Raw genomic sequence first — 27,436 nt, forward strand, 5'->3', positions numbered from 1 at the left:
TCTATCATCTTTCAACATTATCTCTAAATTGAGTTTTAATATTTTTTATAAAAATATTTTTAATAATTATATATTAAAAATATTTATTTATTGGGAATTCTAAATATAATCTTATTTATATATTATATTTCATACCTTAAAAACAAATAGTAAGACAACCAAAAGTTTATTTGTTGTCTTGTTTACAAAGTCAAAGAATCAAGATGGGCCACAACAAGTTTTGATCACTTCCGTGGCCTTGCTTTGCGCACCTAGTAAATTGTCGGTGCACCTTCCACAAGATGGACGATTCCAATATTATTTTTCCTTAAAAAGGATATAGATTGACAATCTTTAGTTCTAATACAGATTGTGGCTTACGAATTGGGCCCATCTAGATTTGTGACTTTCATATTATTAAATATTAACATAACACTATGATCAACTGAGCTAATAGATCAATTATGTTATAAAATAATTAATGTTGTTATATATAATACTAAAATTTTTAATGTATATTTACTACACACGTAAATTTACATAATAAATTTTGTGACAATTAATTTTGATCTAATAATTAATTTGTTACATATATAAATTGTAAATAAAAATTATAGGTTTAACAAAAATTTATATGTGTAAAAAAAATATTTTTAACATAAATTTACTAATGTATTTTTTGGTCTCATTACAAATAATTTTATCTAATAATGTATTTTTTTACATATATAAATTTTAAATAAAAATCATAGGTTTCATAAAAATTTATATGTGTAAACAAATTAATTATTAGATCAAAATTAATTATCACAACATTTATCATCTAAATTTATATATGTATTAAATATAAATTAGAAATTATAATGTTATGTATAACAACATTAATTATTTTATAATATAATTTATTCATTAACTCAATTGGTTAGAACGTCGTGCTAACAACGTGAAAGTCACAGGTTCGATTCGTATTGGGCTTACAGATTGTCAATCCATATTAGAGTTACGGATTCGCAATTTATATCAGCTTTATGGAAAGACAATATTTGAATTGGTCATCTTGTGTTGGGTGTACTAGTAATTTGCTGGGTACGCAAAGCAATACCCTAACTTCCAACTTTCAATTTTTTGCTGAATCACAATATAACTGGCCTTGAGATAAAATAATAATAATTCGAACTGGCCGAAGATGGTAAAAATCTTCGTTTCTTATATGTAGCTTCTTTATGATGAATAAATGTATAAAATAAAATTAAAAAAATGAGACATGTACCGTAAATTTAAAGCTAGGTAAAATTATGAGACACTTTTGTTCAAATTAATGATTAATTCTTACCATAACTTTTTAACTTTGTAAAAAACACCAACTGGCACTTTAGACATGGTAGTGGACATGGTACTTGTTCGGAAATAGGCTTGAGATTTTTTATCAACCCATAATATGCAAATTGGGTTCTTATGGACTCTTATAACTGTTTGACAAAAAAAAAATAGAGACTCTAATTAGTGCTTACAATTTATTTTATTGTTTGAATTTTACATAGAAAACTCTAAAATAATTAATAGGCTTAACTTTACTACCTAAAATGAATGGGGCTAATGATGTTTTAGGCTAGTTTCTGATAAAGCATATTATGAGGCCTTACACTAGATTGTCACTAGGCGCAATGATTAGTTGTGAGGGTGTTTTTTGGAATTGCGTTTTGGAATTGTATTGTACACTTCCCTTCCCATATTGTTTTTGGAATTATGATCATTCCCAAAGCCATTCGGAAAGCGCAAGAAGCAATTTCCTAGTTGTAATTTTTTTTTTTCCGTGATCATGATATTGGTTACTAGTGGCAAAGTGTATCTAAATTCGCTAAGTCAACCCCACTCATCATAACTTTAGGTTAAGTTAAACTAAAAAAACAAAAACTTTATAATATTTACAAAAAGATGAACTCAGATCACTTTAAAAAATTATCTTTTAATTCTACTTTTTATTTTAGTTATGATTATCATTTATCTAAAAACAAAATACTTTATACTCTATTTTTTCATTTGTAGAGATCAAACTCAAAATATTAAAATGTTCACAACAATACTTTACAACGGAAAAAAATTAAGTAAATGAAAATATAAAGAAAAAATAGGTCAAAACTAAGATGGATTTTAGGTAGAGTGTACACAGTTAGGTTGAGTCGGGTTTAGAAAACCTATCACCTAACCCAATTAAATTTTTTTGGAATGGGTTAGGTTGAGTTCTAATGATTTTATTGTTAAATCCAATCCAATTCAATCCCGATCACAAACAAGTCGAGTCAATTAGGCCATGAAATTTTAAAAAAATCCAAAAAAAAATTTAACACCAAAATTCAAATCACCGTCGAATAAAACCAAATACAAATTTGTTCATTTTGTTGTCTACACCAACATGAATTGAAAATAAAATGTCAAGCACTAACACAAAATAAAAAGTTGTTGTTTAATGTGTTGCAGGCTTGCACCCATAAAACAAACACTCAACAAAATAAATTTGATAAATGATAATGATATCAGCCCAAAAAACAAACACCAATAATACAAATTAAAAGTCTAAAACTGAAAACAACAATGCAGTTTGTTGGTGAGCCATAAGATCCAATGCGCCAATGCTGGATAATTGCTCAAACACTGCAAGCAAAAGAACAAAATCAATTAAATGACATTATAAACTAAGTTGAAAATATTACCTTACGAAGTAGTGATCCTAACTCGTAATACTAGCAGTCTCAGTAGTAGTTCCAACCATAACAATATTTAAAGGCAAACCATAAAACTCTAAAAATTTAAGCAAAATCTCATTAGAATAGAATATTAATTCATATTGATATTGTAAAAAATTGAAAAAAAATTGGGAGCTTTGATACCTAATTCAATATTTTTTATTTTGTCTAATTCAACTCGCAAATCATTGACATTTTGCTTATCAACTTTGAGCCAATTTTAGGCACAAATCAAAGCTTCAACCATAATGGAACTAAATGAGCTACGAAATGGATCAAGTACTAGACCTCCTGCTGAATGTGGACTGAGATAACACAATAGACACGAGAATAGCCAATATATCTCTAGTCATAAAAGAAAAAACATGATATTTGACTGCGTTCATTTTCCACCTCTGTTCATTCTTTTCTTCATTTTCTATCAACCTCCCTATTAGGGTTTTTCATACAATCTCTTGCATGCCTTATCAAGTTAGTGTTTCCATATTTAGAACTGCTAGCCTTCTATGATTTACCACAATACTTGCAAAAAATATCATCATTTACCCCATTGTAATGCATCCAAACATTAGAAGGGGTTCTGTAGCTTTTCTTTTTTGTACCTTTGCTTGTCCAAATGGAGATGGAGCTTTTGTCCCTTGGTGTGTTGATTGTATAGGAATCTTTGTCACTCATTCTGATAGTAATGGAGCTAGCTGGTTCAATAGGACATTGAGAGTGAGTAATTGGTGGTAGAGGACTTGACACTTTCAGTACAACTTCTATTTGTCATTTGTCTCATTTATAGACTTTTAAGACAATCCGTGCAACAAATATAAAGGAAAAATATCATATAAATGCAAACCACAAAATATAATAATGTCTTCTATGTTAGGATAGTACTATCATGACAAATATCTACAAACAAAAATAAAATTATAGCAAGTCACAAGAACGAAAATAAAATTAAACTAATATAGCCACAACCTCAGAAAGTCAGAATTGCAGAATAATATTAACAGCAAGGCATGACAATGCCATTCAGTCCCGAAAGATGATTTTGGTGACTATTATCATTATCATCATCGGCAAGTGGCTACACTGTACTTTGGATACACAAGTAAAAAAAGTTGGAAGTAGACAAATTCACACTGGCAATCAAGAAAGTTAAGCTTAGAACATTCAATATATGATTCACGTACATATAGGAATTTCACTTTTAGCAAAGGCAAATTAAGAAAAAAAATAAAGCGTGTGTGTAATATGTATATAGGCACTCGTAGACGTAAGCTGCTGAAAAATCAAAGCAGAATAACTATATATTTAATTATTGAAATCTTTATTGAAATCGTGATCATATAAAAAAGTAAACTAAAATGAAGTATTAATTATAAGTGATGATAATTCATATATGGGTGATGGCATGATAGATATGAGATATGTAGTGTAAGAGAAGGGTGTGGGGAGTTTGCGAGTACGCTTAGCTTATGAGTATATTCTCATTGTGATTTTTATTGCCCGTCACTAACCTTTCCAGGCCCAGCACATAGCCTTGCATTTTCTATGGCCATGCATTTACTGTGGAAATTATTGCAAGAAATATTTTTTTGAGTATATTCTTATCTCACAAAAACCATCCTACAGTTTCTTTTTTTCTTTTTATCCAATAGGGTGTATCAAACTATCAGGTGCTGATTTATTTAATATAATAATTAATTAATAGAGATTTTGGGACAATTAAAGACATTCAAATTCAGAAATGCAGAACGTGAGAATGAGCTTTGTTTCAAACTTGATCAAGCATTAACAAAGACATATAGCACCAATTTGAACAACCATACACAAATATTCAAATTCAAATTCCAAATATGAAATCCATAAACCGATTAACCACAATCACTGTCTATGAATTCCAAAGAGATCGATACTGTCATCCACCACATGATGATCGATGCTCATGTTCACTACGACCCATGCACCAATATAGTCAAAACTGTTAACAAAATGGTCTGGCTACTACCATCCAATGAACTTGCCGAGTAGAACCCTTGTGCCTTTCCAATCACAGCAGTCAGCAGATTACTCACAATTTACTAACACAGAGAAACTAACAATTGACAAACACATACAAACTAAATAACTAATAACGAAATATAAACAAAATATGCAGATTGCACAAAGAAATTCTATAAGCATTAAGCAACAGGGAAACCGTAACAATTTATCAAACTGTTCAACATTAACATACATTCTGTTCTTCAAGGAACCTCCAATGTCAATGGAGGCAACAACAGCAGCATCGCAGCGACTGAACAAAGCGTGAGCGCCGTCGCGACGAGAACTGGACTTTCCGACTTCCGCTTTCGTGTGAGACTGAGACAAAGGGAAAATTGAAGAAGGAAGTGGGGGGCGGTGCCATGGTGGCCGGTGTGAAAGCTGAGAGGCGACAGCTGGGAATATGGCCAGTGTGAGACTGAGACGAAGGGAAGATTGAAGAAGATAATGCAATGGAGAAGGAAAACCCTAGTTTCAGACTTTCACAGTTACACTCTTCTGTACTTTCTAACTTTCTATTTTATTATTTCATATACACCTTATTTCTTATTAATAATATTATTTTTATTAATATATATCAACGAATAGGATTGTATCACGGGTTGAAACTAAGGTTGTCCATCCAAACATAATTGAATTTATATTGAGTCGGGTTAAATATAATTTAAATACTTTTAAAATTAATTTAATATAATTGGATAAGTTTGAATCACAAATTAATTCAAATCCTTGATCATTCCTAATTTTAGAAGTGTTTGATATGAGAAAAAAAATAAAAATAGAAAAAATGATGTTAATAATGAAAATATTTTTTTTCTTAAAGAATCTCATATATTGAGGAAGAAAATAAAAAAAAAAGTGAGATCTACAATTTTTTTTCTCTTTTTTTCTATTTTCATGTTATCAAACAAGTTTTTTATTTTTTCTTAATTTCCTCACTATTTCTCTACCTTTCCTCTTCTCCTTTTTTTTTTTTTTTCTCCATTTCCACAAATTTGTTAGTGATGGGCAAACTTTCGACTGTTTACATCAATTTCTTAAAATGGTTTAACAATTAATTCAAACCATGTGAAAGTGCGGGTTTAAAGACGATAGGTTGCTTTTTGTCTACTGGTGGCCCAGCCGCGTAGCTGTGTTAAGTATAGTTTCATTTAAAAAAAAATATTAACTAGTGCTATTAAGTCTATTTGTCAAGTAATTAAATAATTTTTTTATTGAAATACATAAAATGACGTTATTTATAAAAAAATTTATGTTCTCTTATATTCTTTTATATTTTTTCATAAGAATATTTTTTTTAGTTCTTTTAACTAATTATTATTCTAAAAACACTAATTAGTAAAAAAAAAAAATTAAGTCTATCAATTGTAAAAACAAATGTTAACCAACACTTTTAAGATATTGGTTAAGAAATAAAATATATATATATATATATATATATATATATATATATTTTTTTTTTTTTTATTAGAATACCTAAAATTATATTCCTCAATACTTTTTTTATTCTTACTCCTATAAATTGTTAAATTTTGGTCACTCAATAATTTATCATATGGATTTAAAGAATGACAAATGATAACAAGTACTTATGGACAAGTAAAAAAAAATTCACATGTATAAAAATATATTTTTCTATAATTTTTAAATGTAATTATATACAATTTTTAATAATTTCTTTTAATATTTTAGCCAATATTTTGAAGAATACTAATCGGTAAGTCTCTTAACGATTATTTAGATTCAAAGAGTATATATATTAATATTTTACTCATAACAATTTCTTTTGTTAATTAGAAAAGTAATAAAGTCTTGTTAATGAGTGGCCTAGTTATAAGAAAATTACTAGAATCAGCCTAGTAATAAAGGATTTCAGTAATATTCATGAAGTTATATGTTTTTAACTTAGTGCAATTATTTTATATAAAAAATAATGTGATTATTGCACATCAAAAAAATAAGTATCCTAAAAATACTAACCTATAAATAAATTTCATTTTTTCTTTTTAACAAAAATTATTATGATGTAGTTATATTGAAAAGAGAAATATTAGTAGCAGATTTTCATAGACGTTCTTTTGAATAAGCTTCTTATTGTTGACTAAAATTTATTAAAAATCATTTTTTTAATCTGAACACTTTCTTATTTAATAAATTTCTTTCCTAATTTTTTTTATAATTGTTCATAAATTTTAACAAATAGAAAGATTTCTTAATTTATAGAGTATGTTTTAAGCACTTTTCTTTTGAAAATTATAATATATTGATAAAAAAATTCTCTGAAATATTTTAGTTTTGAATCCTTTAACTAGTGCCATAAAGTATTTTAAATTTTGAAGATAATTTATATTCCCTTCATTTGTATATATAAGATTCAATTATCTAATTTATTAAGATTAAGAATAATGATTAATTTAGTGTATAACAATAAATTTATTCTAAATTTATAATTTTTTCAAAATTATCATTGCTATTAATATATTTCTCTTCTAATAATTTATTAATATATTTTTTTCTTTTAATGAGAGATATTTTTGGTCTAAAAATAATTAATACAATAAATATTATAGATTAAGTTTTATAAAAAAATAATAAATATTATTTTAAATTTGAGTCTTATATATAAAAAGAGAGGAAGTATGATGGTAGAAACTATTAAGTAAATTTTGAGTTTTCTGATAAATTTATTCAGTATAAAATTGTTAAAATACCGAAGAAAGAATAATTTGAAGTTACACCAATATTATTAGATTCCTTGTATATGAATATATATGCATATGTCACAAAATATCAAAGCCAGTCCAATGAACTACTGACTGGGATATCATACTAGAAAGATTGATAATAACTAATAGAATATCGCACAACACAACCAGACACAAGTTTATTGGTACTATTTAAAATTATCCTTCAGAAATTATGCTCTAGTTTTTTCTTATATCTATATATTATATATATTACACTTTATCGTTATAACTATGTATTTTATATTATTATTCGTAAGTTCGTTATTTATAAAGGCATGCTTACACTATACTGCTTAATACAATATTTTAAACGTCTCATACATTTGAAGTGGCAGTTAAGTGTCATTTTTATTTTTTAAAAATAGCCAACCGACGTAATTTTGTATGTAATGTTAGAAAGGATAATATACCCAATTAAAATCATGGTGAGTAGACAACGTAAGAGATACGTACAATCTATTCTCTTGTCATTATTTCAGAACATTTTTTTTTTTTTATAGTTTTTCATTTAAAAGAATACGAATTGTATATATCATTGTCCTAGTTGCGAGAATCAAGTCCTAATTTATAAGATAGTAAGATATCGATCTGTAAATGATAAATTTAGAAGTACTTGTAGTGGAAACCATTATTAGAAACAAGGGGATTTAGGAAATTAATGTATTGTTGGACTATATATATCTACGTTAAAAGTGAGAATTATGCAGTCAAGTATGGTGGATCGTCCTTACCTTTCTTAGAGTCATGACAAGTGAGAATGGAAGAATATTCAGTCTCGGTCTAATTTAATTTGGAACTGCAATGAAGAAGTTATCTCTGGGTGGTCCAATGCAAGTTTATTCTCGTCAGTATGGGACCCTACACCTAACCTTGTACATCTTCTCAACACTTTGGAGAATAAATGCAATGTTTTTTTAAACCGTGATATTAGTCTCCATAATAGAATACTTATTAATTTTATTAATGATTAATTTTTATTTATCACTTTTAATACATCTTTCTTTTTCATTATATTTTTTATATCAGATCTTACCTAAGTAATTGAACTCGGTTTAAATGTTTAATTGACATCGTGGTGAATAAATACAATATAATTGTTTTGAAGAAAAAAAACAGTAAAAAAAGCTACTGTGTATAATTAATTGGGGTGTCAACGCCCATGTTGCACTGTTGTAAATATGACAAGTTAATTTCATTATGGTATGACCTTAATGGTTCGAATGGTCCTGAATTCACTGCTAAGGACACGGTACAGAAATAGAGGTTTTAATATAAGCATTTATGTCAAAGATTGTATGTTGCCGTCCTAGATATTTTAATTAAACTCTTTGCATTTTGATACGAAACTATACGATATGGCATTTTATTGATGGAGAAGTGGTGATGGACATTTGTAGAGATGTAAGACTAATATAATCAACTGGGAATGTTTACAGCTTCTTGATTTTGTCGGGGAATGTGTATTTAGATTAAATAAGAAACACTTTTGCACAGTAATCTGTTAAATACAGCGATGGTTTGTCGTTCATCATGCAAGTCGTTGTCTTTTGCAAATGATTATTTCTTCTTCTATGCCCCCCTTCCCCTTTTGGAGCGACACGGTTTTCAGCAGTAAGAACAAATTAAGAAAGGTTTGGGCTGCTTAATTTTTTGATTATATGTAACACTACAAAGGGAGACTAGTTTAATATATAATTATTGATGATTATGTCTGTACCTATGAATATGATGATGAGTTTTTTTTTTTTACGTCAATATGATGAGGAGTTGAAAATGAAGAATTTATTTAAAAACTATTTATTATACTAAAATATAAAACCACTCGATATTTAATTTTAAATGGAGTATAATTTAACAATTTAATAAGATACTACTATTTAATACTTTTTACAATTAATATATATATGCTCATGAACACAGAAGATATATATATATATATATATATATATATATATAAAACCCATGCAATAATTGCTTGATTAGGATTAGCATGTAGACAAGTAAAACAGAGTAGGAATTTAAATGGGTTCACGCAGCTTCTATTTTGAGTGGTTCTTTACAGCCATTAAGCTTTTGATCAAAGCTGCATGTTTCGACATATAAAATTAATAAAATCAAAAGTAAGTACCTTGTCCTAGTATCACATGTTGGTCCGAAATAATAATAATAATAATAATAATAATAACAAACCAAACTTAAAGCAATTATACTTTTAAAAAAAATGTTAAAGCAATTTTTTTTAACTTCCATTCACCCCCTCTTAAAAAAACACCTTCCATTCACCTCATATTCTATACTATTAATTAGAGAAAAATCCCCACAATATGGAGTGAATGGACTCCATTTATAAGTTATCCCAATAGGTGGTGAATCTATAGAAATTTTTTTAGCGGAAAAAATTATAATTTTTTTATAAAATATATAATATTATGACCAAAAATTCAAAATACCTATATATTTACAAATTATAATTGTTCTTTGCATGTTTTTATATTTAAAAAATATTGTACAATTTTTTTCAATGCCAATACTATAAAATGTAGAAACATAAAATAATAAAATTAATACCAAATTATTTTTTCTTTTATCGCTTATAATTTTTTTACATTCATTTAAAAAATAATTATTTATGAGAGTAACACTATTTTTTTATAGGGATAAAAATAAAATTTATTAAACATATGCAAATAAAAAAACATTATTTGGGGGAAATTGCCCCATAACCTTCAACATGGATCCGCCATTCCTATACTTTAAGAGCGCAAATTGGTCAATATAATAATATGTTGGAAGAGCTCATTAAGTGCAATTAAATTAAATTATTATTCTGTATGATTAAATTAATTTGAACTCTTTTCCTAAAAAAACATATTAAACTTTTTTTAATTATTTAACTCCCTCTATTTCATTTTAATTTAAAACCATCTTTATCATCATAATTAACGTTAATGATGATTAATTATAAAATAATAGAATAATTGCTTGATTATATTGCACGTGTAGATACGTATAAAAGCCACAGAGTAGAAAATTTAATAGATTCTCATGCAGCTTCTATTTTTGAGTGGTTCTTTACAGCCATTAAACATTTTATCAAGGCTGCATGTTTCAACATATTCCAACATGTACTGTAAAAAAAATAAAAATATTCCAACATGTATTCAACTAAATTCTATAAAAACAAAGCAGTAAGTGTCATGTTCCAGTATCAAATGTTGGTTTCTTTTTGGGCCTCTTGCCCTCTTTACACACAAGATGAAGTATCAATGTTGGTTCAAAATAAAACATGATAACTAATATTCATAGAAAAATATTAATACAAATAAATCAGTATCAAAATGTTGTTCCAAAATAAAACATCATAATAAACAATAGTTAAAACAATGATTACTATTAAGAAAATAATTTTATTTTCCGTAATAATTATATCTGACTCAAATATAATTATTTTTCATAAAAATTACCTTTCAAAGAGTCATGATTCTTCATTGCCATTCATCCCATGTTTAATTAGGGAAAAGACCCATCATGGGCTTCATTTATATAAGTTGACCTATATTTTTGTAAGTACAGCATTATTCGAACTTATAACCTTATTTAAACTACTCAAATTTCTCATCGTCAAACATTATTATGTTTAGTTATCTTATATATATTATAAGAACATAATATTGGTCAATATAAAATGTTGGAATGGATCACAAAAAAAAAAAAAAAACTAAAAAAGAAAAAGTGCATTACTGCATTAGTGATAATAGCGAGGTCATATATATATTAAAGTGAAGTCAACTCCACATATTATATATACCTCAATCTGAAAAATAAAGAGCGATATACATTTGTAATTGACCACCCTCCTCTTCCACAGCTCTTTCTTCATACTACGTACATATGATTTTCAAATATTTCACCCATGCTTGGCATGGCTAGCTCCAAGAAATTATATTCTCGTGATAAATATATATATTTTTAGTCTATTCAAAGATGCTAAATCGATAATATTTTGAATTTGATTATCATATACTATCAGTATAATTTTGTTTTACATTATTAATCTCAAATATACTTATTAAAATAATTACATAAATAATATTTTTTTATTGAAAAACAATATAATTTATGCGATTAATTTATTCTAATTAAATTATAATATATTTACAAGTGCTATTGTATATTCAGTCTTCAGATCGAGTATATGATTTTTGTTATATATATATATATATTAGAATATAGATCGTTTCCTTTTAGAAATGATACTGCATGCTAGGGAAACCAATACAGACTTGAACGGCTCTAATATGAAAAGACAGAGTAAAAGCTGAGACGTAAGCTACACAATCAAGTTGGAATATTTTGATATAATTTGTATATATATCCGTACATGATTTTCAAATAAATTAGTCAGTAACGTTAGGATTTCTTAGATACCTTTGAAATGCAGTAGTCATAATCGTTTGCCCTTAAAATTAAATATTATTTGCCCACAACGACGTGGAAACACCGTTTGCTGAAAATCATGTGATATATATATATATAGAAAACAACAAATTAGAAGGCCATCGTCCCAACCCCGTTGTTTTCCATCATTTTGTAGATTTTTTCTTCTTCTTGTTTCTCTTACTTTACATGCGTAAACATTGTAAAGATAAATAGCTCGCGTTTATATTAACTATAATATATATTAGGTCAACATTCAACAAGATTCGCCCAATCTAATTAATCTCTAAAGGCATGTCGACCTTAAAAATATCTTCTCATGAGAACAATACTCTATGGATATATTGCTCGATATAAATATATAATAATTATTGAATTACAATGTATAAACTATTCATTTTCTTGCATAATTTTTTGATACATAATTTCTTGCATAATTTAAAGCTACCAGAACAGTTGTAATAACTATTGACAATTTGACCTGCAAGTGCACTTAATTGCATCGTTTTTTACGTTTTTATTTACTTACTCTAGCATTACCTTTTTGGTGCTATATATTGAAAGAAAAGAAAAAAGCAAAAAGAAAAGATAAATACTTGACATTCATTCTCTATTTTGTTATCATCGAATGGTCAATAATTAATGTTTATAAAAAAAACAAACTAACAATCTTTAATGAAATCTCTTTTTTAATTATGTTTTTTTCATTTACAAAGTTTAAACTTAAATTTTTGATAGAGATTTTAGTCCAATGACACTTTGACTATCGGCATATTGGTAATTGTCTTTTTTACCTCACTTTTACACTATTTTTTTTTTATATCTCTGTTTTCATGTTTTTTATTTCATATTTGTTACTTTCTTTTTCTTGCTTTATTTTTTCTCCTGTCTCTTTTCTTTTTACCTATACAGCCTAAGAATGGGGTATACATTTATCATTACGTACTCAACAGAAAACTTGATTCTAATATGGACGGTACCCTTAGAGTCCTAAAGAAGCAAAACCAACAACATTGAAGGAGGTGTGTCCAGATCATTAGACTATAGAATCACTATTAGTTCATCCTGATTTGGCAAGTCAATCCGCAGCACCATTGAGGGAGGGCGTGTCCAACTTTGACTTTTCAGTCCTTATATTATATGGAGGAGGCTCTTGATCGCATGGATAAGATAAGATCAACATACATGCATGCAGGTCACTTCCCTTGTTAAGCAAGGTTCACCGCTAGCTGGACTCACAGCTGCAAACAATATTTACTCAAATTGAACTTTTTAGCTGGTAAAATTTCTTAGGTTAACAATAATATAACCGCTGATTATGTACCTAGCTACTAACAAAAAAAAAAAGGGTAATTACGTTAAAAAAATAATAAAAAAGTAAAATATTTTGATGATTTAAAAATATAAAAATACTAAATATTTACTGTACAAAAAACATGATAATTGGTGAAAAGAAATGTTATTTAAAATGTGTGTTTTATTTAATGTGACATTATAATGATTTTGTCAGTTTGGGAGAATGTCACAGTACTGTGTGATCAGTGTGAAATTACAGTGAGTATAGCTTATCCAAAAGGAAATAACAAAAGATATACATGGTAATCAGTTCCTCTAATAATAATTCTTTTAAAGTTATTTTTTATTTTTATTATTTATTTTTAAAAAATTTAATAATTAAAATTAATTATTTATTACAACTTATAGATATTAAGAAAATAAATAATAATAATAAAATTACTATATATATATATATATATAATATGCTACTGGCAATTGATAAATCAAATATCATAATAATCTTATTCATAAGATACAAGCAAAGTCATAATCAAGATTATTAGTAAATATTCAATTAATTCTTATTAGTTTTAATTACCTATTTATTTTTTATAGTTTCTAAACTTTTTTTTAAAAATTTATAGTTTTTAATCTTGAGGTTTATATTTTAATTTTAAAAAGGTTCTTGTCGATAAATTTTTTTAACTGACGGAATTAAAAAAGTTTAACAACATAAACCTTTTAAAAAGGATTAAAAAATCTAATTATTGACTATGAGAATTAAAAGAGATAAATTTAAAAATTAAAAAGTAAACAAATAATTAAATCAATATTTTATTTTTATATCGTACGTATGTAATTAAACTGAACAAACATTGAGCAAGAAGGAACATGTAAAGGGAAAACCGGAAAAGGATGGAAGGGGAAAAAAGAAGAAGGAAAGAACAAAAGAAATGTCTCAAGGAAATAGAAGGGAAGTTACAATTATAAAGTGAAGAATGATAATGTAGCAAAAAAAAATATGGGTACTTAAAAGAAGTTATCCATTTGGTTTCCCTCTTTCCCTACGTTGGGATCGTTTTCCTTTTGTTTTGTACACATCTTATTTTTTATATGCTTCTAGAGAGAGTTTCTTTTACCTATAGAGAGAATCTCATTTCTTTTCACTTTTGTTAAAGCAGCGAAAATGCTCTCCCTCATGCACTCAAGGAGATCAAACGGTTATACTGGCCTTGCTCCACAAACTGGAAAGCATGTGAAAATGATAGAAACTATATTTACTCTACCTGGTTGCGAATTGGTCAAAAGATTTTTAATTTAGTCACAGTGTAAATGTGTAATGACCTCTGTTGCAATGGCTTAGCGTTCCTCAATACGCTTACATAGTGTCATTAGCCACGACTTTGGTTGACGCTAAATTTACTTTTTTTTGTTGTGCATCATTATTTCAACAAAGTTGGGCAAAAAACAATTACTTAATGTATGAGTTTAATTTTAATAAACTATAAGTGTAAAAATATTTTTACACTATCAATTTACAATATATATGTTTGGGGTTTGCTTACGTACATGTTCTTATTTTTTTAATATATAAGTTGATAAGTTATAATTAAATATTAATTTAAACTACATTAATAGTATAACTTGTAGATATATTTATATTAAAAAAATATGTGTATTTATATTAATAAATACTTGTGAGGTTTATTAACATACACATACTTTTTTTTTATAGTATAATTACGTTAATAAATTATATTAACATATATATATATATATATATATAATTTTAAAGCAATTATCATAATAATTTAATTAGAATACACTAATATTGTATAATTTTTTTACACTCATAGATTGTTATGAATATAAAATTATTGACTTTTATAAAATTTATTTTAGTGTTATATTTAAGATGATTTATAATTCGTTAAATATCTTAAAATCTTTTAACCTAACAGTAAATGAAAAAAACTTTCATAATAAAATTCAATGATTTTAATAATATGACCATCTAAGATTAATTGGCAATGTAAGGGATCTTTTTAATAATATCGTCAATGTATTCTAATTAAATTCCTTAAAATATATATTTAGTTGGGAATGGAGTAAACTAAGATGAGATAAGGCCATCAAATACTAGGACTCAAATGTAGTAAATTGAGGTTATATTTGACTAACCAACTTAATTGAATATTTTAAAAAAAATTAATGTTAATTTGTAAATTTTATTATTAAAAACTTATTCGAATAAATTAAATGAGACCTACCAACAAAAAAAATTAAAGTTTAAAAGAGCTTATGAAAAGATATAAATAATTTCTATAAACTCAAATAAGCCGAACTTTAATTAAAATGCATTGACATTGTCATCTAATTATAGTAAAATAATTGAATTTTGTGATAATTATTTTTAAATATATATCTAAATTGATTTTTAATTAATAATCTAAAAAAAGTTATGCTAACAATGCATGTTAAAGTTTGAACTTACACTGATACACGTTTGAACATATCCATCAATTACTTATTATTCAAAAAAAAAAATTATGATGAAAATATTTTTCCAACTTTTGTAAATTCTTGTTCCATATATTATTCGAAGATACAAAAATCTCCAAAATTACTTTATTAGAATCCACATACTAATACATAGTATGTAATATTCATAAGATTAAGGTATTGTTTGGCCTATATTTATTTTAGATTTTACTTCTCTTAAAATAGAAAAATTGGGTCAAATAAGTTTTTAAGAAAATATTTTCTTATAAAATATGTTTTAAAAAAGCTAGTTTTAGGAGCTTTAGAATTCTTCGGTGCCTTTTTGTTTGTTTTTTTTAAAAAAAAATAAATCTCAAGATCTAAGACCATGTTACTTAAAGAACTTTTAACATAAAAGTAGCTAGGGTATAGCTAAAGTTTGTGTTGGTTCAAGTACGCTTGTTTTTAAGTAGGCAATCTAAACCAAACAAATTCGATATTTATAATTGAGTTGATTCAAGTCAGCGGATAACAAGTCATATAATAATAATAGTAATAATAATATCTCTTGAAAAATGAAAAAAAAAATTGAATATAAATGTCTTCATTTTGTGTTTGAGAATATTGGTGTCGTCGATTCATCTGTGCATTCACAAAAATCCAATTTCATACTTATCTCATCAACTAGAGTGTGCTAATTGATATGCATCTTGAACAAAGACACTTGACAAATTCCACATGGTTTTGATCTAGAACCAAACTCAGCAGAAGAAAAGGAAACAAATCAAGAATCCAGATCTTGAAACAGATATGACAAAATCAACAATTAATGCATCATACCATTAGAAGAAAAGGAAACATATGCAACAACATTAGAAACATAATATTTAATCAGTAACGTAGTAATCTTTTACCGTATTAACGAGGAATCAACAATTAAATTTGAACCACAACACATGGTGTGATGGTTTGTTTGGAAAGACTCCAAGAGGGTGAAAAATGCTCTATTATACGCTCCTGAAATATGCTTATAATTTAGTTCAAGTTGATTTTTTTGGATTTACAAATTAACTTATATCCCGAAAAGCAAATTGAATTGTATCTGGTCGTGTAAACAAAAACAAAACCTAACCAATTGTTTTAACCAATCCAAGAAAATTAAGTCGGGTCGACCAGGTTCGTGGGCCAATTTATACCCCTATCTAAAAGTAATTTTCAGACATAAAAAAATATAAAACTATCAAACAACTATAAATTTAAATTATATTCTCTTTTCTTTAGAAATATTCAAAATTTTCACCATCCTTTTACTGGTTTTCTAAATTATGTCCACTCTAAATTTAAAAATTATAACTCATCTCATTTTATCCATAACCCCAAAATGAAGGTACGCACCACCTTAAAATACTTCACAAATTTTATTCAGCATATCTTTAACAGAGCACATGTGCAAATTCCTCCTTGGATTTCTATGAGATTAGGACATTTTCATGACTAACTCTTAAACCACAATAGCAAAATCACATATTATAACCTCTTATTTTGCTATCAACTGAACCTTGAGCTTGAAATTTATTGCACTCAACTCCTACTTTTGCCCTTGTTCTATCTTGATTGTGTAAATAATCCTACACTATCCATTATCATTTCCACTATGTTGTTTCTCCTAGAATTCTATTTCTACGTATTCTAGAATTTCAAAGACATTTTTGAATAAAAAGGAAGGAAAGGAGAGAAGAACTTGAATATTGTAGGAAGCATTGTCGAAGTGCTCCTTATGATTGAGTTATCATGTGTCTATTTCTACGTATTTGATGTCATTAGTTGACTAGATATGATGATTGGGAGTAACTTGATACAAAATTTTCAACCTTAGAGTTTATTTTAAAATTTTAATAAATTTTTATATTAAATTAATAGTCTTAAAACTTTAGAGATATAATACATGTACAATTATTTATACAATATTAATTTTTGTGTATTTCTCCATCATTGTTACATATAATAAATATTGTTGAGAAAAAAGTTAAATCCAAAAAATATTATTGTACAAATAATATTTTCAAAATTTAAAGGACTAAAAGAATGATTTTGTCATTAAATTACCAAGTTAGAACCTACACAAAAACACTAACAAGACGCTTAATATATCACACGAATGCATCTAATGTCATTACTTAACTAAGAGTAATGATAATATATACTAAATTACCTATCTAATGTCATTAATTGAATGCACATAAAGCACTTAATGATCATTTCATTTAAATCAAATACTCTCTTTGTTATTTTTATCTATTTTTTAAGGTTGTTACGTAAAAATAAAAAAAATATAATATTTTTTATTTTAATAAAATAGTTGTAGAGTTTTGTGTTTTATTTTCTTTCATTTTCACTCCACAATAAATATATGTGTAAATTAATTAAAATTTAAGAGACAAACAAGGATATAACCAATAAAATAAATACATAAATAACTTATTTTCTTGATTAATGAAACTTACTCATGATTTTGTAATTTTTGATAAATTTTAATTAATAATATATAAATTGTTAGAAAGTATTTTGCTAGCCTTAGATAAAAATAAATGTTATACAATATTTTTATACAAATCTTCCTATTACTTTTTAAAAAAGGTACCTATAAAAATTATTAAATGAAAATGTAAATATACTTAATGTTTTGAAAAGCAAAATCAATACATATCCTACAAAATAAGTAAGAGGATTAATAGAAAGATGTTATTGATAGATTAGAATTATTCTCCGATGAAAAGGCATATTGTCTAATCTCCATTCAATGGCTCAAATTGAGTGACTATGTTATTTAATTTGAATATTTTTAGAATTATTGTTCAATAGAATATCAAAATTTCAGCTCACTAATAAATTTTAATATTAAGCTGATCAATTTGTCCTTCTTTCGAAAATAAAAGTGATAATTTTGTTCTTGATTCCAAAGTTTAATTAAGGTCAGTGATGATCACTCTAAAATCTAAATCATAAAAAAATGATGTTGTAGTCTCTTTTCCAATCCTCCCACATTCTTCTTATGTTTCCACATTTGCTGTAAAGGCAATGGAAGTCACGCATCCTAATCCAATTGAGGATCACTTTTACTATGAACACCGACGCTGTTACCCACCAACACCAACTGCCCCTTCAATTAATCCAACATTATCCAATGCTCTTTCCTAATACTCCACAATGGATAAACCAATTATCTTATTACCACTTTTCCTCCGAATCTAACGCATGACTTGGCAGCCACATCCCTATAATAAATACAATCACATTGAAAATAGTATTAAAAAAGAATCCATTTAATACACGCACACACCCCATAAACTCAAGTCCCTCCCAAATCTGACGTGTGAAATCCACCAACTGTATAACTTACAAAATTGAAAACCTCATTCGGGGTTGGATTTTGGGGGAAAAGAGAACTCTTGAAAAGGATTTCTATTTTTTTTTGGCAATAGAAATGGTTTTAATTAAATAAATTAGTCTTTTGTCATCTTCGTCGTCCGTTCCCACTTCCCTGCTTGAATTTCGACTTTTGTAGGTAACGGTGGGCTGTATTTTTAAATCTTTGTAGTCAATCCAACGTATAGAACGATTTACGAATGCTCCTCTTAACAGGAGCTTTCTTCATATACTCTTTATGTATCGGTTTCTTAAAATAATCAAAATATCCAAAATATTTACACAAAGTCTGTTTATAAAAAAAATTAATTGTTGAGTGTAAAATATTTACACTATCAAATACTCCCCTTGTCTTAAATATATATATTCTTGGTCTCAAACATAAAAAAATTTCATCTAAGTTTACCTTATTTAATTTTGTTATTTCTAGAATACCTTTCATTTAATTATTATGTTAGTTTCAATGATTCTTTCTGATCTTTGATATTAAATTCTAATGAATGGTAAATTAAAAAAATATTTTTTTAATTGAAATTAATATAATTAGATGTGATTCATTGATTTTATTAATTTTCTTGTATCAAAGATTTATTAGTTAGTGTATCATGTTTTTTTTTTCTTCTTATAAAGATTAGATCAGTCAATTAAAAATTAATTGTAGTCAAAGCCTGTTTATAAAAAAATAATTGTTTAGTATCTTTACATTATACCCTAAAATAAATTCTTTTGTGTTTTATTTTTTAAATATTGGTTACTAAATAGATAAATATTTACAGATATTGAATTACTCTGAAGTAATTTTGATTGCAAACCCAATATTAGTTAAATGCTTCTACTCTTGTATTCAATTGGTTTTATCTTTTTTTTTTCCTTTTAAAACGAACTGTAAAGTTCTTTAGGGGATAGGGATTAACAGTTTAGGCAAGCGAAATACATTACTTATTCCATTCCACTATTAAGAGGAAAAAATTTATCCTAAAAAGTAATTATCATTTTGGTTTTATATTTTTCTTATTAATATCTTTTATAATATTAAATGATGAATAATAAAATTTATAAAAAAAAATTGATTATGATATATCTGCAATTTTTTTTTTTACAGTTGCCAATACATAATCATTTTTTTCATACTAAGAAAACATTTATTAATTGCCCAATACCCACTAACCTTAACAGTTACTTAAAATTTACATCATTTGAAATGCAAATTGAATTTAATTTATAGATAAGCATATGTTCATACAATATCATCATTGACAGCTCAACCCATGATTCAACGAAAATCTGGCTATATAAAAACTTGCCCCTCCCCATCCAAAAGCTCCATCTTGTTTCTCTTTCTTGTATCTTCTCACCCCAGTTTCACTTTCTCATTATTTTCTCTCCTATTGATAAAGAAACAGAGAGAGAGAGAAAAAAATGCCTGCGGTAGGAGGTATTAGCAACGGAGGGGGCAAGGAGTACCCTGGAAGCCTCACTCCTTTTGTGACGGTAACATGTATAGTTGCAGCCATGGGTGGGTTAATCTTCGGTTACGATATCGGAATTTCAGGTACTAACATTTACACACATGTGTATACGTATGTTAGTGTTTTATTTTGATTTAACCTATGATCTTATGTTTTTAATGTGTGTGGGGGTTATGATCAGGTGGGGTGACATCCATGGATCCGTTTCTGCTCAAGTTTTTCCCGTCGGTGTTCCGGAAGAAGAATTCCGACAAAACGGTGAACCAGTACTGTCAATACGACAGCCAGACACTGACGATGTTCACGTCGTCGCTGTATCTCGCCGCGTTGCTGTCGTCGTTGGTTGCCTCCACCGTCACACGTAGGTTCGGCCGAAAACTCTCCATGCTTTTCGGAGGCTTGCTTTTCCTCGTCGGTGCCCTTATCAACGGTTTTGCCCAACACGTGTGGATGCTCATCGTGGGTCGGATCTTGCTCGGGTTCGGTATCGGGTTTGCCAATCAGGTATATTTCATAATCACGTTCCAGATGTGAAAACTATTACTAATTATTAATTCTAAAAATCACGTCCCTGAAACATGATACCAAATATGCTGATTATTGACTTCTTTCAAATCTCTCTTTGTTAATGACTCACTATCAATTCAAGTACCTCGAATAAAAAAAATCTCTTATTTAGCAAACAAAATTTTTATCTTGTTTATGTGATTTTTCTTCTTTTGTTCTAGCAAAATAATTTAACTTTTTTATTTTATTGGAATGAAACACGAGGGTATGGGTATGTCTCCGATATTCTCTCCCTGTGTAGTGAGACAAGCTAGAGAGAAAGAGTCAATTTTTTGCAGTTTTTTTCAAATTCAGACATAAAACCGTTCAGATTATGTTTGATAGGATTCCTTCCTTCTTTGCCGTTTTGTTCCATTTTTCTTCTTCTTAACAATTGAGTAATAGGACGAGTTGTCGTTTAATTTGTCTTTTGTGCACTATTTTGCTACTCGGTGCCGTTGATACTGAATCCATTTCCCAGATCTACTTAATGATATTTATTTTCAGTTTTTTTTTCTCCGGGGAGAAAGGGACAATAGATGGAATATAAAATTGAACTCCGTATACGTTTTATTAACTCTGACAGAAAGACAGAACCTTTCGCAGAAAGTTTCTGACACGTAGTAAATATACGGTTACTCAATTTTCAGGCATTCATTGGTTGTGATAATAGTTTTTTTATTGACCCAAAAAGTCGTCGATTTCTAACTTATTACCGCAACTATTGATTTCCCTACTTTACTGTATTTTGGGAATTTGGGGCTATTTTTTCTACTCTACTACGTATGGTTTATTGATTTCGGCTAATTTTGACTACGCCCTTTTTTTGTCTGTGTGTTTTTTGACTCTGACCTTTTGAAACTTAGCAAATTGGACTTGTTTGGTTGTTGTGTAAAGAATCCTCACTTATTTTATCTCTTAGCTTGTGTTGAGAGTGATAGCTGGATTAGGACGGACACAATTGGAGCTTGGTGCCACTAATTTACTAATAGTGGCTTAATTATTGTGCCCCGTTCCCACGTTCCTTTACATCATTTTCCACGACGTTGAATTTATAAAAATAAAAAATAAAAATTGTTACTCTAGTTTTCCGTTGCCGGGCTTTTTGTGTTTTACTTCTCCCAAAAACAAACGTTACAAGTTGATAAGAACCCGTGTGGTCCTACACGTTTTTTTAGTTAAATCACTAATTTTTTTATAAGATCATTTTTTAATCTCTAAATGTAATTAAACTTAAATAAAATAAGGATAATTCTAGAAGGATAATACAAATAATTAACAGATTTAATATGATTAATTAAATTTCTTATTTTTCTTAAAAAAACATGAATTAATTAAATAATTAGGAACAAACGAATTACATACCAACATGTAAACTAGTTATATTACTCAATTATTTCATCAATGTTGTTACAATTATTTCACCATTGACTAATGATTTTAGTTTTCTGATTTTACTTATGTGATGAACAGTCTGTGCCACTCTACCTATCTGAAATGGCTCCATACAAATATAGAGGAGCATTGAACATTGGCTTTCAATTGTCAATCACAGTTGGTATCCTCGTGGCCAATGTGTTGAACTACTTCTTTGCTAAAATCCATGGTGGCTGGGGATGGAGATTGAGTTTGGGAGGTGCTATGGTCCCTGCCCTTATAATCACAATAGGATCACTAGTCCTTCCGGACACTCCCAATTCCATGATTGAAAGGGGTGATCGTGAAAAGGCCAAGGCTCAGCTTCGGAGAGTTCGCGGCATCGACGATGTGGAAGAAGAGTTCAATGACCTTGTTGCAGCTAGTGAATCCTCCAGAAAAGTGGAGCACCCGTGGAGGAACTTGTTGCAAAGAAAGTACAGACCCCACCTCACCATGGCTGTGCTGATTCCATTCTTCCAGCAACTCACTGGAATCAATGTCATCATGTTTTACGCGCCGGTGTTGTTCAGCTCCATCGGGTTTAAGGATGATTCTGCTCTAATGTCAGCTGTGATCACTGGCGTTGTTAATGTTGTGGCAACTTGCGTCTCAATTTATGGTGTTGACAAGTGGGGTAGGAGAGCCCTTTTCCTTGAAGGTGGAGTTCAAATGGTCATTTGCCAGGTACCCCTTTCAATGTACTCCCTTCTTAAAATAAGTCTGGTCTTATATTGTCTTAAATAGATCAAGAAAAACTTAAGTGACACTTATTAGGTGTATTAGTGAAAAAATAATTAATATTACATTCAAAAAATAAGCTTGACTTTAGTGTGTATAAACTTCTAAGCTAAGAACTTGTCTTAATTATGCATATGTTGGTGTGTATTGCATAGGCTGTAGTTGCAGCTGCTATAGGAGCAAAGTTTGGAATTGATGGAAACCCTGGTGATTTGCCAAAATGGTATGCAGTTGTTGTGGTTCTCTTCATTTGCATTTACGTATCAGCATTTGCCTGGTCATGGGGTCCCCTAGGTTGGTTGGTGCCTAGTGAGATCTTTCCCTTGGAGATCCGTTCGGCTGCTCAAAGTATAAATGTGTCGGTGAACATGTTTTTCACTTTCTTGATTGCACAAGTCTTCTTGACAATGCTTTGCCACATGAAGTTCGGCTTGTTCATCTTCTTTGCCTTTTTCGTGTTGATCATGACATTCTTCATCTACTTCTTCTTGCCTGAAACCAAGGGCATTCCCATTGAAGAAATGAACCAGGTTTGGAAGGCACACCCCTTCTGGTCCAGATTCGTGGAGAATGATGATTATGGCAATGGTGTTGAGATGGGGAGGGGAACTGCTATCAAAGAAGTGTAGTTACTTGTTTATTTTTCTCAATGACTAGCGTTTTAGCTTTTGTTGGTAAATCATACTATTGGTGGTGTCAATGTATTGAATTGTTCCTATAAATTAAAAAGGGTTATTTTCTCATGTGTCCCCTGTTTCTTCATACGAACAGAGTTTACAGCATACTTTCCTATATCAGTCCAATTGCACAAATTATTATGTCTTTGAAAACATCAAGTTGGATGTACACTCATACATCATCAACACCCAATTTCTTATCCTTTGTTTTTCTGTCTCTCCCTTTTTATTACTCTCTCCATCTTAACATAACTACAAAATTTTAACCCTTGAAAAAATAATCAAACTAACTTATGTTTTTTACTTTTCAATGACATATTTAAACATCTGTTTTAATTTTATCCTTTAATAATTTTTTTAAAGCACCTTTAATAAATGTTGTCTTAAAAGGCTTAATAATATATTTATTAAAATTTAAAAGAAAAATAAGAATATTTTAGTAAAAGTATTTGCTAATAAATACTATTTTCTTGTAATACTTACTTTTTTTTATATGTCTGAAGAATCTTAAACAACAGTAATTTTAGGACGAAGAAGTAGTACATAATTCTCTATTATATGAAAATATAGTTTCTCTCTCTGTCTCTTTCATACATCTTTGTCCAATTGGATTCCTCAATCCTCAGTATTGTAGACAGCGTATAAAAGGCCAATGTTATACCAATGACCCAATAGTTTAGTTTAAATGAGCAACGGGGAAGTCCATTGGTTGAAAGCAATGTAGAGTGGAAGGATCAGAAAGAAATCAAAGAATCATGTGTTGTGATGGTATAATAATCAGCTCCGACACATATGCCACATGATCAACGCATAACCATTTGTGTTGCCTTTTGCATAGAAGCGTTACTACCAACGGGGTTGAAAGTGTGTTTGAATTAGTTTCATGACGAGAGATAATTAATTATTCTTTTATGGAGAATGTAAAATAATATTTTAGTTGGCTTTACCTTTTTTTATGGCATTTTTGTGAATTTTTTTTAATAGAATTGATTCTTATATGTTATCCGAATAAATTATAAGTCTAACGACTAACATTAACTTCTTATTACGTGGGAAAATAAAATTTAAGCTTTTGCTGAAAAAGTGTTCATATTTCATATTTGATTATGTCTTAAATAAAATTATTTTTAAAAAAACATATGAAAAACAAAAAGAGTAATGTTACTAAGAATTTAAAAATATATATGTATAAAAAACGTTCTATCACAACAAAAATCCTAGTTTATAAATAACATTCTCCTTTTATCCAAGGAAATATTTTTAAAGAACAAAATTGTGGATACTCATGGGAGACAAATTGAGCAATATCTTATTGAAGTGAGCTTAACAATACAATACTTAGGTTGAAACAATCTTCTATACGTACAAATTGAAATAATTATATTGAATAAGAGTATGTTTAGTGATTATTTTTTAACGATAGTGTTTTTAGTGATTTTCTTTACAGTAGTTTTTAAGATTTTTTTTTAACTTTTTAATTTATATCAATCTACCATTTTCTTTTTCTACATCTTTTATTTTTTGTTTTTAACGTTCATAGTGATGATGACAGTAGAATTCTAGTATTTTTTTTCTCCCATAAAGACAATCTTTCGATTATTGATAGTGATGATGATAATAGAATTTAATATTTTTTTTTCTCATAAAGACAATCTTGCAATTGACAATATTTTTTGTATATTAAATTTTTTTCTTAATGTTGACTTGGCTAACTTTGTAATGTGAAAACCACTTTCAATCAATACAAACAACTTCTTTGTGTTAGCATCAATAATTAAAACATCAGTCTTTAAAACAAACACTCCCATTGTGTAATATCCTTTTATCTTTTTTTAAGCAATATATCCTTTTATCTTGTTATCTTGAGAACAGATTCTTTAATGTGACTTTGATGAAAATCACCTCTTAGTTTATTCATTTTTGTTATCTAGCAAGAAATATTATAAAAATGACACGTGACACATGGCTGGTGTTGAGTATATTTTGTTAGCTCAAGTTAACAGAAAGACTTAAGTGACTAATGGAAATTTCATTAAGGATAAAAATATTAGGGAATTTTTTTATAAGAACTAATTAAAAGCATAAAAATCCCTAAAATTAGAGGCTAAATATATATTTTACGCATTACTATATTACTCATTTTATGTCGCATTTTCTTTTTTTCCTATTTATTTCATAACTAAAAGAAGGATGTCGAAGTTTGTTGCATAAAAACAATTTAAAACAAATTTTCTTTACATTTTTACAAGTTTTGGACACCTGCTTTTAATCACACATATTGATTAGTAATTGTTGGATATTGTTGAGAACCTCATTGTTAAGACTCAAGAGCTTTAGATTCATGGTAGCCTGGTAGGTCTCTGATCTAGTAATTTAAAATGAATAAAACTTAGGTTTTTGTATTGATTTTCAATTAATCTTATAGTTCATCTCGATAACTTATACTGATCTTAAATGACAATATAAATTAAAAACGCACATAATCGAGATAAAAAAAATACAATTTTAAATACAAAAAATAACACAAAATACTTATGACTTGATAGTGTATTTAAATTTTGTCTTTTCAAAACATAACTTTCTATGCTCATTGCACAATAAATGAGGGAACAGTCTTCCCAAATAATTTGGAAATTCAGTGTGGCAAATTATATTTGGTGGCTAGCTGAAGGTGCTTGAAGATGCAATCTAACAATCAAATTATTGCATGCTGATTATATTCAATCATATATTTATGGAAGACATTACATATTGGAACTGCCACTTGAAAAAAATTGTACGTTTAGCCAACCAGAAATTAACAGAAAATCAGAGGCAACTTATCACCTTTTCCCAAATTTTCTCTAATCTAATTAGAAATAACTCGATCTAAGACAACAACAAAAAAAGGCTTGGTGTCAAAATGATTACCTTGTTGGAAAATTTGAGGCCACATTTTTCCCCGCTAAAATCTATTAAGAACTGTAATGTACTAATGGGCAACTTGAGTGGCAGCGACAAGAATAAAGTTTTCACTCTTTTTCTTTAATTTCGTCTTTTATTAATCATGAGACTGTAAGACCTTTGGGTGGACAGGCGTGACAAGAAATGAACCAATGATGCAACTATATATGATATCATGAGAAGGAATAAAATCTTGGAACCCAAAAAGGAGAGGTATCAATTCACTCACACTTAAGGGAAGGAGAGAAAAGCATGAGACTCTACACTTTCCCATTTAATTTGGGCTCTTCTTTTATTAATTTTTAGTATAATATTTCTAAGGATACGTTTTTGGATAAGATAGAATTTATTATGAAATGGAGGTATTTTTTATTCCTTATTTAACACCCATTATCTCTCTTTTCTGGGTATCATATGCCATCTTTTTTAAGGGCCCTCCCACAACTTTTTGTTCCATGGGGACTACATGTTGGCCACCGCATATTTAGGCCTCTAAAACTATATAGAAATGCAAATAA

At 28.2% G+C, this 27,436-nt stretch overlaps 1 protein-coding gene and 1 long non-coding RNA gene across 2 annotated transcripts; one reads left to right on the forward strand and one right to left on the reverse strand.

Moving 5' to 3' along the window:
- Positions 1-2,060: 2,060 nt before the first annotated feature.
- Positions 2,061-5,245, reverse strand: LOC102660589 (uncharacterized). The gene is made up of 3 exons (XR_415401.4): positions 4,951-5,245; positions 3,326-3,418; positions 2,061-2,631 (listed from the first exon to the last, which is right to left on the reverse strand). It is a non-coding gene; the product is annotated as an uncharacterized lncRNA (long non-coding RNA).
- A 15,068-nt stretch (positions 5,246-20,313) lies between these two features.
- Positions 20,314-24,041, forward strand: LOC100801060 (sugar carrier protein C). Its single transcript, XM_003530942.4, has 4 exons — positions 20,314-20,678; positions 20,777-21,099; positions 22,615-23,244; positions 23,454-24,041. The coding sequence occupies exons 1-4, from the start codon at positions 20,546-20,548 to the stop codon at positions 23,925-23,927; spliced, it is 1,560 nt and encodes a 519-aa protein (XP_003530990.1). The 5' UTR covers positions 20,314-20,545; the 3' UTR covers positions 23,928-24,041.
- The last annotated feature ends 3,395 nt before the right edge of the window (positions 24,042-27,436 follow it).

The sequence above is a fragment of the Glycine max genome, chromosome 8 (assembly GCF_000004515.6).
Source record: "Glycine max cultivar Williams 82 chromosome 8, Glycine_max_v4.0, whole genome shotgun sequence".
Lineage (NCBI taxonomy): Eukaryota > Viridiplantae > Streptophyta > Magnoliopsida > Fabales > Fabaceae > Glycine > Glycine max.